Below are 17,952 nucleotides of genomic sequence, written 5' to 3'. Positions count from 1 at the left end.
ACCAATATGTATGCCTTCACTAGCACTGAGTAGTTAACTAGGGTTCCAGTACCAGGCATGTTTTTCCTTTTGATAAGTAGGTCCTAAGTCCAATTAGGAGATGTTCATTAGTGTGTAAGTATGCATGCCACTACTGCATACTTAGTGCATTGTGGAAGGATCCTTAAAAGAAATCCCACACTAGCTCAGAATTGAGAAATAGATGGTTATTTATTTATGGGTAACCTCAAAAATCAGAATCCTCTGCTTGAATGGAGAACAGAAACTGAATCCAGCAACTGGAAAGAGTTGCAGACTTATACAGTATAAGAGGCCATGCCCCAGTGGGCAGGTAACCACTGGCTGTAAGACTTCATATAGCTCCTCACCCTTTTGTTTAAATGAAAGTTCTAAGCCTAAAGCAAAATTATGTACAATAAGAACAAATACATTCAATAATTATCCTATCCTAACTAGTATAATAAATAAATTGACTAAGTCATGAGAGGAAAGTATCTACAACTATCTAGTCTTCAACCCCATTGAAGATCCAAGAAGGGAAATAATATTTCTTAAGTAAGCAGAAAGTGCAATCAAGCAACTTTCAAAATGTGCAACAAATGACAGAGACAACTGGCTACCTGGGCAATCACCCAAAGTTTTATTTGCAATGTTGAAGCAACCAACTTTGGCTAAGGCCTAGAATAACTGACAGACCATTTTCAGAGGCAGGAAAATTTTCAAAACTGTCTTACCCTGCCTTGGCAATATATGACAGTCCTGCTTATCCATTTCCGGAAACTATGTATCTTGTCAGTGGTTGAGGCATAGGCAGTTCCTTGCCCAAAGGCCAGTTTTGTCAAGAAGAAAACAAGCTCTAAGTGGTGTGTCTTTGGTGCTCAACATTCTCTCAGGAAAAGAATGGTGCTGCCAGGAGCAATCGTGTCTCACTTCAACAAAATCCTAAGTTATTTAAATGCCACATTCTACAGCTCTTTCAAGTGGTTTAAGATTATCTATCTATGCTGAATATAATCTTTATGTTACTTTCATTGGTTAATAAAGAAACTGCCTTGTCCCTTTAATAGGACAGAAAAATAGATAGGCGGAGTAAACAGAACAAAATGCTGGGTAGGAGGCAGTGAGATGGACTGTTCAGGCAGTCGCCATAGACAGTCACCATGCTTCTCATATCCAAGACAGACACAGGTTAAGATCTCTCCTGGTAAGCGACCACATCGTGGTGCTACACAGATTACTAAATATGGGTTAAATCAAGGTGTGAGAATTAGGCAATAAGATGATGAAAATAATGGGCCAGACAGTGTTTAAAAGAATACAGTTTCCATGTAATTATTTTGGGTGGAAAGCTAGCCGGGTGGCGGGATGCAGCCCCACCGCTCCATCTACATCTTTATGTATCTAAGAAACCTGATTAGTCTAACTTTAAGTATGACAAACAGATGACTATTGATCTATAATTCTTAATACCTATATAACTTAAAGACTAAGACCATATTAGAATATTATACAATAAACAAATGTGCAATAAGTGAGGACAATGACCTCAAACTGCAAACAATGTATACATATCTGGATCGGAGATAGAAATGTACATTGAAATATGATAAATATATCAATATATAGAAATGTTTTAAACAAAGGTAGAAGCATGCATGCATAAAATATTTTAACTCAGTTGGTAGAGCATGAGACTCTTAATCTCAGCAGCATGGATTTGTGCCCCAAGTTGGGTGCCAAATGTGAATGGATGTTTAAATAAATACCACACTAGCTCAGAATAGAGAAATAGTTGGTTATTTATTTAGGGCTAAATTCATAAATCAGAATCCTCTGCTTGAACGAAGAACAGAAGCCAAATCTAGCAACCAGAAAGAGCGTGAACACATGCTCTACATTATCTTAGATAGCATAAGAGGCCACGCCCCAGTGGGTGGGGCACCACTGGTTTTAAGACTTCCTACAGCACTGTGTCATGCTGGTAGTTGATTTGCACATAGGAGTCATAGCAGGGTAGGACCGTTGGTTGCCCCCTCCTTTGGAAGCTTGCAAGACTTCAATCCTAAACAAAAAACAAGAGTGTGGAGATTTGGAAAAATAGTCTCCCCTAGGAAAAAACACACCAATTGGTTACTCAATACCAAGTGATCAGACCCTGAAAACATTGATATAATTAACATTATACCTAACAAGTGTGTGATACTTAAGAATGTACATGTGTATACTCATACATATATGCATATAACAAAAGGTAAGGAAAAAGAGGTCATGAATTTGGCAATGAGAGATGTATGTGAGAGTTTGGAGGGAAGAAAGAGTATAGAGGAATGTTGAAATTGCCTTATAACCTCAAAAATAATAAAGTATACCTATCTCAGTTCATTACCTGTTCATACTTAACATTTTTTTCTGACTTATCCATATGGTAGACATTTTTGTGACCTGGTTTTAAGTGAGTTTTATACCATGTTATTTAGAACTCCTTTTGTGATTTCAGTGCTCTCTCTGCTTATAAGATAGCTTTGTATTATTTAGCTGCATAAGTCATTTACCTCTCCTCTATGGACCATCTATTATCCATATATAATCTATCTATTTATCTATCATCTATAACCATATGATTTATTTATTTGGTATCTACCAACCTATTCATGACCTATCCCATATATCTATCATTTATGTACCATCAATAATTATCTATCTATCTATCTATCTATCTATCTATCTATCTATCTATCTATAATCTATCTATCTATCATCTGTCTATCTATCTCATCTATCTGTCTATCTCTATCATCTATCATCTATAAATCATCTATCATATTTATTTGTAAAAGATGTTAAGAATTCCTTCTCTGTATCAAATACATTGAATGTATACATATGGTTTATTATTAAAGTCCATTCTGTTTGCTGATGAAAAATTATCACTGCATTATATGATCAGTGCTTATAATTTTTAAAAAATATTTATTTATTATGTATACAATATTCTGTCTGTGTGTATGCCTAAAGGCCAGAAGAGGGCACCAGACCCCATTACAGATGGTTGTGAGCCACCATGTGGTTGTTGGGAATTGAACTCAGGACCTTTAGAAGAGCAGGCAGTGCTCTTAACCACTGAGCCATCTCTTCAGCCCCAGTGCTTATAATTTTTACTGAGTCATTTTGTATATAGTAAAACTTACATTTTCTTATCCATTACATTTTATGGTCACCTCTTTTAAGACAAATTTATTAAGAACATTTTTATTTTAATGTTCAGGCTTAATTCCTAAATTGCTTCTTCTCTTAACACATTATTCTACCTTTACAATGGTACCATGCATAATGCTTTGTTTATGTATTCAAAATCCTTGACATGTCTTTAAGGGAGAAATTATTTAATCATTTACTGTTCCAAACATTTATCAGTGAGAACCATATTTAGAACCTGATGATTACTGACTGGATAACCTCTGACACAGAACATGTCAAATGGGGGGAACACAAGCCAAATAATCCCAAGCTAATCCAAACAGAGTATACTGAGGTTTTTCTTTATTTAAAAAGGAAAATCCCAGAACAGGAATGGGGGTCCAACAATTAAGTATGGAGCACAGGAAAAAAGGAGGGACGAGTGGGCAGGACCGCAGCTTTTTGGTATCCCAAAGTCACTCCTCAACCTGGTCCAGCCTCTCAAAGGCCATTGGCTGAAGAGATTTCCCATCGAGCCTCTCATTGACCACACAGACAGAATAATTATTGGCACACATTTACATTTTATGGTGCCTAATTGTATTTTCAAACCATTTCAGGATGAAAGTTCTATAGAAAGTGATGAATTTGATATGAGTGATTCAACAAGGATGTCAGCCGTGAACTCTGACCTTAGCTCGAATCTGGAAGAAAGAATGCAAAGTCCCCAGACTCTCCATGGCCAGCAAGATGGTAAGCCTTTCATACTGAACAAATGAATAAACAAAGCATTGAAGCCGAGCAATGAGTAAGAATCTATTAAAATCAGAACCACCTCTTCATTCCTGTGTCCATTTAAAAAAATCTGTTTCTATGGAGACCTTTTCTGGGCACTCGGGTTATGTCATCCACTTTATTATTTTTAGATTTAAGTACTCTTTTCAAAATTAAAGTGTTAGACTGATTTATAAAAAGATGTTACGAAATCCTAGCACATCCCTGTTTTGCTCTTCAAATATAGAATGTGCTGCAGGAGAGTATTTGGATGTCTATCATGATGGTTTCTTATATTATCATTTATTTTTGAGTATATCAAGAGTTTAAAGATGATTAAACTTTCTTTGACCTATTAGCCTAGTCCCAAATATAAAGGACCATATATTAAAGGGCAATCTCATCATAGAGATACTGTAGGGAAAATTTACTTTGCTTTGATCCTGAGCTCCTGACCAAAGGGAAGGAAGTAAAGATTGTCATTATCTATTCTAGAATCTCAGGAAGATTCCTAACTCTTCCCACTGTTGATCTGGGAACAAATCTGAATATTATAGAAAATTCAACTGAAAGTCAGTGCTTTAGGCTCTAAAAGCTTCAAAAACTCTGCAGTTTCTGTCATTGTAAATATCAAATTTGATACAAGAAAATATAATAGCAGGTGTAAAATGAAATTGTGTAAACAGAAACTGGAGAATTTAATTGTTTTATTAGTTCAGTCTATGTTTACATGACTTTTTCGACTGGTAAGTTTTTTTCACTATATCAGTAAATAGGAAAAAAAATTTCTTGATTTTTTATGTTGATGATTTTCGGTTTTTATGAAACTTGTTATTAAAATATATCTTTAAAATTTGCCAGAGTTTCAGGATGATTTCACATTTAATTGACATCAGAAAGACTTAAGATATCCCTTGTGTTAAATATGCAAATGTCCCCACTCTGGAGTTCTTCTCTTTCCCTCATTTTAGAAGTGGATAAGTGGGGTGGAAATCACATCCTCATAATTAACAAGAAAGAGACTGATGTCAGTGACTTCAAGATTATGTCTGACTTTCTATACAGTAGAACAGCTATTCAGAAAAAGGGCTTTCATTTGAAAAAACTATAAAGAAATTCTTGTCACTTTGTTATAAAATAAATAGATTCCTCACATATTAATTATGCCAGCATATATATATATATATATATATATACGTATATATATATGTGTGTGTGTGTGTGTGTGTGTGTGTGTCTGTGTGTGTGTCTGTATACTGTAATCAGTGCAATTTACCTGTTTATTTTCTCATTCTTTTCATATATAATTTGAGATTTATACATTTCAGGGTGATGCCTCTAATTATGAAAACTCATTGCTTTCTTAATTGGAATTTCCAGTTGTAGATCTTTTGCTAGGGCACAACTCCTGTGATGAAAACCTATACTGATTTAATAAGATGCATGGAACAACATCCAGTATTATCTCTGGGGAAAACACTCTGCTGTGTGTTAATGCCTGCTGCATATGAACCTTGGCTGATCTTCACTGACCTCTTTCCAACCCTCCTCTGAAACATTAGGTGCTTTGTCTCACACTACCCATTGAGTTTTCCTTGGGGTCATCGCTCCTTCTAGAGCATGAGAGGTTTTCCCCTTCCTCATAGATCATTAGGATCTTGACCTGAAAGTAAGATAATGAGACCTTTGCTTTTCTGTAATCACTGGGAGCTCTTGGCCCCTTTCTGCTCACAGATGATGGGTGTATTCCTTAACTCTGTCCTCATACTCACCACTTGGAAGAGGGAATCTAATAATGTTACTTCCAATACCATTGAATCCTCAGTTTTCTTTTTCAAGACCTGATATCTATAAAAATATGTTTGCCTAAGGTCCACCTCCCTCTGTCTATCTTCTAATTGTTAATATTCTTCAAAGAACTCATTACCATATGAAACTACATTACGTTCTCATTTATTACCCTTTCTCTTCTGTTTTGCAAGAATTATTAATTCATAAGTCTTCTCATACTCTGAATTTCCTGTCATGTGCTCCATTTCAGATAGTTCTTACATGTTCCATCATTTAAATAATTAAGGTGTAGCTTTCCAGCATAATTATGATTTGCAAAATGAATTTTAGATATTTTCTTCTTTATCCCGATGATAGAATTCTCCAAAGTAATTCATGCTACCACCACACTGTGTAATTACTTGTAACCCTATGTGCATGTGTATGTGCACACAAACACACAAACACTTACATATACTTGTACTATTTTATCATACTTGTTTTATATTTATAGTATGCTCTTTATCTTATGCCATTCTTACCTAATTATCCTTCTTTTACAAGATTATATATTTGTATATGTGTGTTTATTGGCATTTGTCTATAAAATATTGTGCGTGCCAACATATATGTGTGTATCTTTGTATATAATGGTAAACAAATAAATAAATAAAATATTTAAAGGTCATAGCCCCAACTTTCATGTAAGATATAATATGAAGAAATGAAAATGATCTATCTAGCTTGTATAAGAAACCATTTTGTTCTTTAAAAATAAGAATTTATAGTGCTATCATTTTAAAATATGTGTCTTTTTAAAGTTACTGCGATGTTTTAAGTCTTAAGTCTAGGTTAGTTTGGGATATATTACTTCCTTGTGGATGGCGTATATTAGTCTTTGGAGTGTCTGAGAATGTAAGGTAATGATGTAGCTAATCTAATTTTGGGCGAGCATCCCATTGTGAGTCCAGTGTAGAGTTTATGGGGCAGAGCTTCTCAGCCTCCACACTGTTGATCCCTGACTCACTGGGCAGATTTCTAGCATCCTCCATATAGCTACTGACTACATGTTAGTCACATGTTTCCCCCTAGAGACAAGTGTGACATCTCCAGATATGACAAAGACCCCCTTTGCAGTTAGGGTTCAAACAGTTCTACAGTTACAAACAGCTAGATTGGACAAGAAGAGTCTGTGCAAAGCAGAAGCTGGCTGTTGGGGAGAAAGCACAGGGAGATGTTTTAAAGAGAAGTTTGGAGAAAGAGTAGGAAGTGTGACACAATGGGCATCTCTGAGGATGGAGATATTCTAGGATTGTGCTGCTCCATATGGTGGTCACAGTCCATACTGTGGACTCAACAGACGGCTAGACTGAGTGGGGAGCATTTCATTATGAATAGCATATAATTTAAATTTAAATAACTGCACGTGGTGTCAGACAGTGAAGGGTACTATTGTATTGTTACAGAGAGCTCCTTTGTCTGTACCCATAAATCAGATGTGTCCAAAATGTTGGGAGAAATTGTGATATAAACTCCTATTTTAATAATTGGCTAAAACTTTGATTTTACTGTATCTAAAATCTTTTATTGTCCTTGTATTTTCTGCATCTTATTTCATTTTAACAGGGATCTATGTAGTCCAGGTTAGCCTCAAATTTCTAATCCTCCTGTCTCAGCCTCACTATCCTGAAACCTAACCAAGGTGATTTTTAAAATCTGAACAAACAACAATTTTAAAAGTTAGAGAAAACTGTTCCAGTTTTCTTTAGCGTCAAGTTGAGAATCGTTGCTGAAGAGCCTGAAGTAGTATGCTGTGGCTTTTTGAAATTCCAGAAATTGTAACCTGAGCAGGTTTACATAATATCTTTATTGATCATCATATAAAATGGAGACTGAAAATTAACACCTTTCTATTTTGTTTTAATTTATCTATGTTTATGGAAGATTTACAATCTACTCATGAAATTCTGATATATTGGGGAGAAGGAAGAAAGGCAGGAAAATGTCTTGCGCTGGGTCAGATAATTAAGCAAAGGTCAAGAAGACAGACACTGAATGAAGAATTTATGAGAGACTTATTTCATGATCAGTGTAGAATTGTTTCATTGGCTCATTTGCAGGCCATGTTGCTTCTCTCACTTAGTAAAATCATAAAGACATGAAATACATAGACTCTGATTAAAAAGAAAACAAAAATATAAGAAATATGTGAAAATCACAGTCTTTGCATAGGAAACATTTTACCCCCATTTTTCATTTAAAGAAATCACGTTGCCATGTTTAAATAGTTTAATAGGCTTGAAAAACTATTTTTGGGTTATAATTCACCTAAAGACTATGCTTACATTTGAGTTTGCTTAAATTGAGGAAGCTTGTGGTTCTCAGAGTTGCTCTGGAGACCAGGGAGCTTTTTGTGAATACAGCTTGGGCATGCAATGGCTGTGGTTCAAGGTTTCAGGAAACATCTCCAGAGCTAACATATACTGCCTCCTGGATTCTGAGACTGCCTGTTTGTTACTTTCATCCTATAATACCCATTTAAACAGATCCCAGGTAAAAATGCCATCCAGTGAGTTCTTCACCTTTACATCTCAGATGCAATGATTCCTCTAGCAGCAGCAAACCACCTTTCCTCCTCTGGACTGTTATTTTGCCTGAAGTGTCTGATACTTGCTTTCTGAGCGTGCCTGGTACAGGATAGCTGACGAGAGTAGCTGCCCTGGGAGCAGACCTGAAGCTTCTGTTTAATGATGCATCTGATTCCCGTTGTTAGGGTCAATTTTTTTCTACAAAGCAATCTACTTGGTTTCCTAAATTAAATACTGTACTGTGAACTACTTCTGATATATTTTTTTTGTAAGTGGATATTTGTACCCGATTTAACTCAAAATTTTTACAACAGATTTTTCTTTTTGTAGTTACAGTGAGTTGTTGCTTTTTCGTTTATTTTTCCTTAAAAAAAAAACAATAAGGATGTTAAAGAAAATTGAGGTACATCCTTATAATTGTCTGCTTTTCATATTAATTGGCCTTAAAACTGAAGTTTTCTGGTCTTAACACCTCCTACTATTGGACAGTAACTTCATGAACACAGTGTCCTTAGGTAACTGGTAGTGCTATGACTGTGCTATGTCAACTGAATCAATGCAGCACAGTAGGGGGTTTGTTGTTATTTTGGGGGTTTTGTTTGTTTGTTTGTTTTTTGGCAAATTGGGTTTTGTGCTGTGTTTGGTGTAGTCATGCAAGGACACATCCTTAGAAATGCGTCACTAGTAACTGTTCCATTGCTTGAACATTGGCGTGCTTCCATAAATGAAGGCAGCTATGATGTCCCTGAAGGATGTGATGTGATGGGAACAGCATCACATACATGTTCTTCCATCCTCTGGAGATCATGTCATTCATGACTATTTCTGATTGGATCAACAACTTTTTAACAGTATCTCTGTGTGTGGAAATGTCTAGAAAAAGAAAAGAAAAAAAATACATGCAGATTCATTTTCAACAGTCACCTCAACTTCCACCCAAAATTAGCTTTTAAAACATGTAAAATATAGATTCCATAATTTTTGTTCAATAATACATTTGATAATTCTGTTAGCATCTAGAAATATGTGATTCATTGACTAGAGTTAATATTTCATATTTCTTCATAATATGTGCTTTATAAAAATGCTTTTGATATATTCCAACTGGTCAGGTTATTTTCTATTTAAAAAAATACATTGGATTTTAGTGGCTAATTCAAATACAAACACTATACTGTAAAGTGCATATGTAATTATATATGCATATATGTGATCTTACAACAGTCATGGTTAATTATATATAATAAATTGTGATGTGACTTAATACCTATGTCACTACTAAGAAGATGTAATTAGGAATATTAACTTCAGAAAACATAGTTAAATGATAGTATAAAATATGTTATGTGAGGAATGGTGTCATAAATCTGCTGTCTCAGCATGCAGGATATTAAGAATAGAGAATATAGAGTTAAGACCAGTCCAGGCTGCAGAATTAAATCTTAGCTCCTAGAATATCAAAAAATAGATAAAATCAGCTTTATTCCTCATTGAAGTAGTTAATTTCTCATTGCAGTAATGTTATCACATGATAAACTGGCCACATTGTATTATCCCCTAAGATTGTAGAACGGATATAGTCTATCTTAGTGGGGTAGGTATGTCAGAAGGCAGCTGGTCAGAGAGAGATGACTTTTGATGCTCAGTTCCCTTTTCCTGTATAATCAAAGATTCCAACCCATAGGGTAATGTTGCTTACATTCAGAAATGTTCTTTCTTCTTAAGTTAAACTTTTCTAGAAATACCCCCAGTGACACACACAGATGTCTACGTGGTTATTCTAAACTTAGTCAAGTTAGCCATGAAGATTAACCATTATATCTTGTGTTACTTATGCCCAGGTTATTATGGGAATAAAACATCTGGGTAATTTTCAGGATCTAGTGTTTCTAATTCCTTTCTTCTGAATAGAAGACACAGTTTGCTTTTTTTCTTTTTTTTTTTTTTCTTTTTTTGGTTTTTCGAGACAGGGTCTCTCTGCAGCTTTTTTTAGAGCCTGTCCTGGAACTAGCTCTTGTAGACCAGGCTGGCCTCGAACTCAGAGATCCGCCTGCCTCTGCCTCCCGAGTGCTGGGATTAAAGGCGTGCGCCACCACCGCCCGGCTCACAGTTTGCTTTTAAGACTGAGTTCCTGAGTACACATTTAGAAGACAGTTTCTGAGATTTCAGTGTCTCTTACTTTGAATACCCTCTGGAACAACTAGTCTGGTCAAAGTCCACTAAGTCCTGTACAGAGTTGTTAGATGAGCACATCTCAACAAGTCTCTCTTAGAGGACTGAAATTGCTAGTTGGTATTACCTGAGTACTTCCTATAGTAACACACTAATAAGAGAACGTTCCTCCAAATAATAATGTAGAATAGTAGCTCTAAAATATGTCCTTAAGAAAACTATTTAAATATTTTTATATTGTTTTCAGCTCTTTCTTTTCTATAGTAAACAGCTTCTTTGAGTCAATTTGCTTCCTTATTGGGGATTTCTGCCTTCCTCAAATACATACATACCATAAAATGCATCCCAAATAGTACAAGTACTTTAGTGTTGAGTAGTCAAAAAGGAAATAAATACCCTACTCAGAGGTATAATTCTAAACAGTAACTGTTTGGACCTTAGGTAGATGGTGGACAAGAGTAAGGGACAAGGAGTTAATCATCCCCATCCATTTCACATGTGAATTGAATCCTAGAATGGTTAGATAATATCAAAATAAACATAAGGTGTCAGAACTATATGAAACTGTCCTGTTCCATTGGTCCATTCTAAAAGCTCTAGAGTAGCCTGACCTTTAAGAATACCAAATTAAATAGTACTTGAAATTGAGCGCATTTCTATTTCAGTTAGCATCAATACCTATTCAGGTAGACTGACAATAGCCCTGGGGAAGTGTGAATGGTGTGGATTAAAAATAGAATGCTCTGCTTGCGTGATGAATCAGAAAAGAGAGAGAGAGGAAATCGGGTCCTACATTTTCTTCTATCCCAGTTTAGACTGTGTGCTTAACTCACAGCATAAATCTCCTGCAATAAAATTTACTGTAAAATTTAGAGCTTGTTGAGCTGCTGTGTAGGTCCTTTGTGACCTATCAAACTAGATGGACGTGCAGGATCCCAACCTAGTTCTCTCCACCTCTCCATTGCTACCCCAGAGTTCCACAATGGCAGCCACGGCAAGTGCAAAGTCTCCTGCTCAAATGCTGTTCGGCCCAACACTGCCTAAGTTTCTTTCAGAAGGAGAGGTTGTTTAGGGTTCAGCTCTGTCCTTTCTTATGGCAATTGCCATGGGTTCTTTTATGATTTATGAAAATGCCTCTCTTAATACTAGGAAATGTTCAGTCCATTTGGGATTATTAGCTGAAACTTGGACACACTGGATGTAAATTGAGAACACGCACATACGGAGAGGACATGACACACAGCTATACCGTGTTTATGTGCAATCCCCTTCTACTGCTCAATGGATTCGTAAGAGACATTTCAGTAAAATAGGCTCCTTTCTAAAATTGCATACAATTTGGCTAAATACGGTAGTTTCGTGAATTTTAAGGCATATAAACCGTAATAAATGCATCTACTGCTCAGCATTTAATTTAGTTAGGAAATCTAATAAAACATGGTTTTAATAAGAATGATGTAAAACTATACTTAGTGGGAAATTAAATTTAGTGGTTAATTTTTTTATGATGTTGAGTTTTAATTAGAAAACCTATTAAAAGTGTTTTTAGTCTGAATGTCAAATTCCCTAGAGATTCTCATGTTGATGTAAGTCAGATTGTTCTTCTGCATTTTAAAATTTGTTACTTGGCAGTTTTAATATTTTTCTGGAAGTTTTGTGTGGACTAAAATTTTTTTTTCAAACAAAAATGTAATAAAATTAGCTTTAAAATTAAGCCTGTTTGTAAACATGGTTTTGTTCTCCATGTTTAAATCCCAAACATGTCTGTATTTAAAATACTTGAAAATACTGCAATGCTGTGATTTTATTCTCATCAAGTTTCTTTAATGCCAAATTAAAATTATTTGCTTGATGAATTTATTTAATTATTTTTTGAGTCAAGGTAGTTTAATGAAGCTTTTAGAATGTACTTTTAATGGAAATTGCTCTATAAATAATTAGATCATAATTTTCAGCAATAGATACAAAATATGAGTAATATAAAAAAGAGCAGGCAATTAGAAGGTAATTTACTATGAATCCTAACCAATTTTGATTATTAAATCCTTTAGCTATATTTGTGTGTGTGCACTTGCATGCACATGTATATTTCATCATTTAAAATTCCTTGTAAGTGGTGATTATGTTTCTAAAAGCAGAAGGAAGAAAAATTTGCCTTATATCTAAATCCTAAATATTAAAGATAGCTTATATTTACTTAATTCTACATTTACTTAAAATGCATTTTCAGGGTTATTACATTTGTCATTCTTGTAGCACTGCGATGGTAAGTCTGCTATTTTTCCCCAAGTTAAAGCTCTGCCTCTTAGCGTCTCTTTCATATTATGTACATGGTTGCCATGTTAATGAGTACTTAAAGAAATACCTTGTATTTTCATCTGAATCTAGGATCATGCCATGCTCCAAAGGCTAGCCCCTCTTAGCTAGATCGCACTCCTTTAACTCAGGGGATGAGGCTTAGTACCAGGCTTGCTTTGACACACCTGCTTAGGTCAACAAAGGATGTTATGACTTGGGGATTTTGCTTCCCGCCAAGTTATCTTGCGATATTGTATTTGAAGTTTGTTGACATTTTCATGACCACATTTCCTAGTCTGTGAATGACTGCATAAATCAGCACCTTGAGAGATGACAGACTCCTGCTAAAACTGAGAAGCAGATTCAAGACCTGTTCAGTCTGAATATTAATTCATGTGTGTCTCCCAATGTACAGGTAAAAAGTTCTTATTATTCTTAGAGAAGATATGTTCTGTGCTTTTATTCAGGGGTGTGTGCCTCTCTCTCTCTCTCTCTCTCTCTCTCTCTCTCTCTCTCTCTCTCTCTCTCTCTCTCTCTCTCTCTCTGTGTGTGTGTGTGTGTGTGTGTGTGTGTTTTGAGATAGGTTCTGGCTGTGAATCATTGACTAGCCTGTACCTTTCTGTGTAGCACATGCTACTCTTAAACTAGAGGTGATTCTCTTGTCTCAGTATGCCAATTGCTGTGACTAGTCATGAACTAGCATGCTTGGCTTGCTCAAACACATTCTGAGCCTATCTATAAGCCATTCTCTGAGCCTTATTGCAACATGAGAACAACCTAGGTTTCTCTTATGTGATTGTCTTGAGCATCAGTTTCCTTTTCTCTAATTTCTAGATCTTTGGGGTTAATACCACACAACTATATTTTATAAATTTCATAGAAAGACAAATTAATTGTGTATTTCTTTAGCATTCTCTTGTGCTCCTTTGAGTCAGCCAGCTACTATTAAAGAAAGAAGAAAGGCAAACAGCTTTACTCCTTAGGCAATTCAGAAGCTCAATAAGTTTAGTGTTGAATAAGGCTTTGAGGCTAAAGTTGTATGACAGCTGGGCAAACAGATTAATCAACCTCAGCACAGAGTTAAATTGACCATAAAAATCTTTATTTACTGGGTTGATAAGGATGGTAGTAAGATTGTGGGTTGATAAAGAGAAAGGACAGCTGGAGGATATTGAAGAAAGGGACTGGAAGGATAGTTCATTGTATTTATTATAAAATTGCAGGATAATTGTTTTCTTATCAGTCTCATGTCTCCATTTGACTGGATGTGCTTTGGAGCCAAGAAGCAATCCTATCTTGTTCATCATTGCACACTCTTTTAGGGTGAGACAGCCTAAAAACTAAACTCATATCTGCGCTGACACTGTGTTCTGATGTTTCTTCCCTCTCTGATTGTTTCTGTCGTAAGATAAATTCCATTTTTATTCGGTGTCTTTCGAACAAGAATTTAGTGATGTGTGCTTTCTGTGTTTACCTCCCAGATCCACCTCTGAACAACGAAACAGTAAAGTAGTGTATGATCTTAACTGAGCTCCTTAAGAAGATAGTGTGAAGAAACTGTTAAATCCAATAATTTATTAGTGGTATTTTACAAAATATTACTCTTAATAAATTAGCTATTCACATTAGTGTTTACAAACATTGTACTATACCCATCATAAATTTATTATGAAACTAACACAACAATTAAAGAAAAAGAAACTTGAAGTGAGACTGCGTGGGCTTGTGCCTAATCTCCCAGCAACATTTGCAGTCTAATGCATGTGAGAATTATTTTCTTTGTATCTCGGAATGAGTTTAATACTCTTTAGTTGGTAAACATGGACTAAAGGGTTATGGGATGATGAAAAGCTTATCACTAGCCTCTTCTTAGCCATCTGAATATCTTTATTGTACACACAAAGAGTGCTCAGAAAACAGGGAGATTGCTGAAGGAACAGGCTGAGTTTATTCCTGCAAATGTAATCCAGGGCTCCTTATCATCTTTCCCTTCCACCCACTATGCTTTGGTGAAAAAACAAATGTGTTCAAAATCCATAGGCAGTATGAAACCTCACAGTTATCTCAAGAAAGTTATTGAGGGCAAACTTTCCTTCCCCTTTATGAATACACTTACCCCTTTGGATCTTGAAAGTAGATACACATGCATATTAGTTAACTTTTTATCTATGACCAAATAAGATAAACAATCTAATTCAAACAATTTATTTGAACTTTTAGTTCACAGAAATCAGACCACAGTCATTGACTCTATCGACTATGGGCTCCCAGTGAAGCAGAAAAATCATGTTGGAAGGAACTCATGGCTGAGGCTACTCACCATATGATGGACAGGATGCAGAGTAAGAGAATACTGAAAAGGTCAAGGGACATGCTAACATGTCAGCCCCCAATACCATTCTATTATGACTTAACCTAGGGATTCATTTATTCAGTAGAACAAAAATCTCATGAGTGGATCAGCTCTGAAAGTGCCCCCCCACAAATATGCCAGTGATGTACTTACCAAACTCACAGGCATCTCTCGATTTGTACAGTTGACAGTCAAGATAAAGCATCAGGAATGAGCACAAGTGTGCACAGTGAGTAATGAGAGGAAGAACAGAGGAAGGGAGACTGACAGGAAAAAGTAGGAGCAGAAAGAGGAAAGAGCAGAAATCAGAGGAAGAAAAAAGAAAGGAACAGAGGAGAGGAGTGGACTAAGGAAGCCAGTTGAGAAGAGAGCTGGTTCAGCAATAAATGTTACTCTCAACTTTCAACTTTTCTAAAAGGAATATTTTTCATTCTTTTTTTGTACTTTTTAAAATTGCTTCACTATGTATCTGATGACCTGAAATATCAAGATAGATTCTAGAATTTTGAAGATTTTTGAGTATCTTCAACTAGTCTCTCAGCATAGAGATTTATTTTAATAACGTATTTTTACTTTGAGATTATAAAAGCTTAATGGATACATGCACTCCTCACGGTCCTGACTTCCTTGCTCATGATCTCCCTCCTTTTGCTCCTCATCAGGACCTTGGGAGCTCAGTCCGGTGCTCTCATGTGGGGCTCTGTCATTTTCTCCATCCAATGCCAGGTGAAGGTTCTATGGTGATATGCAAGATATTCATGAGTATGGCAATAGGATCTGGACATTTCTGGCACCCTCTCCTCAGCTGCCCAAGGACCTAGCTGGGGGCTTCTTCCTGGACACCTGGGAACCCTTCTAGAGTCAAATCTCTGCCAACCCTAGAATGGCTCCCTTAACCAAGATACATAACTCCCTGTTCCCATATCCACCCTTCCTACATCCCAACCATCCCCAAGCTCTTCCCATCCTCCACTTCACAGGACAATGAAGGCTGACTGAGAAGCCAAGAATAATGGCACTGGGCTTTGATCCCACTGCATGTACTGGCTTTTGGGGAGCTTAGTCTGTTTAGATGTGCACCTTCCTGGACCCAGATGGAGTGGGTTGGACCTTGGACTTCCATGAGGGCGGAGAACCCTGACTGCTCCTTGGACTGGCAAGGGAGGGGGAGGGGAGCTAAGGGAGGGGGAGGGGAGCTAAGGGAGGGGGAGGGAAATGGGAGGTGGGGAGGAGGTGGAAATTTCTAATAATAAAGAAAAAATTTAAAAAAATAGAGATTATAAAAGCTTGAGAATAGCTTTTAGCGTTGCACAGAATAAGGCACTCAACACATCAAGACTTGGCTTTGTCTTTATCCAATATATGACAAGCAATGGAAATGAGACCGCAATTTTCCATACAGCAGAGTTGGTACACTGAATGCTTAGCCTAGTGTCTTGTTGTAGTCTGTGAAAGTGTATACAATCTTGTAATCCATGCCAATAGTATCAGTAGCTTTTTCTTCTAAACTTCCACGTGCACAAATCTTTCAGTCTGAAAAATATACCTAAACTTTCTCATCGTATAACTATAAAGTCAGATATTTTTAAAGTTATTTCTAACAAAAAATGAACATAGATGATGGTGGAAGCTCACCTTTCTTGATTGTATATTACCTGTCACATAAGGCTATAGAGTTAACTTGGTAAATTTGTTATAAACCTACAAAGAGGCTGTTATTTTCCTGATGCAGATGAGGAAATGAGATAACTAAACTATTATCTCCATAACTTGGAAGTGCTAGAAGCACAATTAGAGTACACACATTCAGCTTATGGAGAACTTAGCATCAGATGTGAGTTTCATGAGTTCCTAATGCCCTCGTCTGTAACTTTTCCAGTCATCATGCTCTGTAACCTGCCCTGCTTCACATGAACGTGTAATTAATGGTCCAATATCTTCAGGCAGTGTGTGCTTTTGAATGCACCTGTATAATAACTTCTTTGAAAGATTTTCATATCCTCCCAGTTTAGGACTGCATTGTTCTTTATTTTACTCCACAGTATAAGTCATTCAATGTCATTCCTAGCTGTCAAAATCAATTGGTTCCAGATAGTTTTCCAAAGCATAAGCAAACTTTATATTCTATTTATTTAAACAAGATCTCTTGGCAATAATTACTCTGTGTTTAAAATTCCTATTTCTTTTTATCTGTTGAAAGTGTAATTGACTTACGACAATTCGTTCATCCTTCTCTATTTCACCCCTGTGTAGAAAGGACAATAAGAAATTGTGTCTGGTTCCCTCTATTGCCTTTATTGGTTTGAATTTTCTCATTCCATTTTACTATCCTTTATTCTAAATAATGGGACCAAGCTTTGGCAGAAAATAGAGTAAAAACACTTTCATTCATGACTATCTACTCATGCCAAAAATGATTAACATTTTCTCATAAGTCTTTTATTTTTAACAGTTTTGAGCTTTGCCTCACATAACAATGAAATATAGTTTTTGATTAGTGCCATTTTCCTACATGAAGAATCAAAGTAAATGAGCTGTTTGAAGTATCAGCCAAGCAAATACCATACCCTAAGATAAATATAACTATAGTGGACTTTAGAAATAATAAACATACTTAAAAAGAGTTTTAAATTGTATTGAAAGTAGAAATTGTCTAAAGTATAATTTATCCATCTGAGTAGACCTGGATGATAATAAGATACTTGATCCTAAAGCAAACTGTGAAAATAAAACAAAGCAACAAATTTCAGCAGAAACAAATTGAGGTTATTGTATCTGTGAGCAGGAAACAACTGTTCAGTAAACTTCATTTAGTGCTTA

The 17,952-nt window shown here is 35.9% G+C and overlaps 1 protein-coding gene across 4 annotated transcripts in view; it reads left to right on the top strand.

Annotated features, from left to right (window-relative positions):
• The window catches only part of Nol4 (nucleolar protein 4), a 352,858-nt gene that overhangs the window by 135,677 nt on the left and 199,229 nt on the right, over positions 1–17,952 (top strand). For all 4 annotated transcript variants that reach the window (XM_038330862.1, XM_038330861.1, XM_038330859.1 and 1 more), the window contains one exon: positions 3,798–3,930. In XM_038330862.1, the coding sequence (XP_038186790.1) occupies positions 3,798–3,930 (133 nt within the window). The remainder of the gene's footprint in view (positions 1–3,797; positions 3,931–17,952) is intronic.

Source organism: Arvicola amphibius, chromosome 5, assembly GCF_903992535.2.
Source record: "Arvicola amphibius chromosome 5, mArvAmp1.2, whole genome shotgun sequence".
Taxonomy (NCBI): domain Eukaryota; kingdom Metazoa; phylum Chordata; class Mammalia; order Rodentia; family Cricetidae; genus Arvicola; species Arvicola amphibius.
The sequence above is the reverse complement of the archived record's forward strand: the minus strand, read 5'-3'. Positions and strand labels throughout refer to the sequence as shown.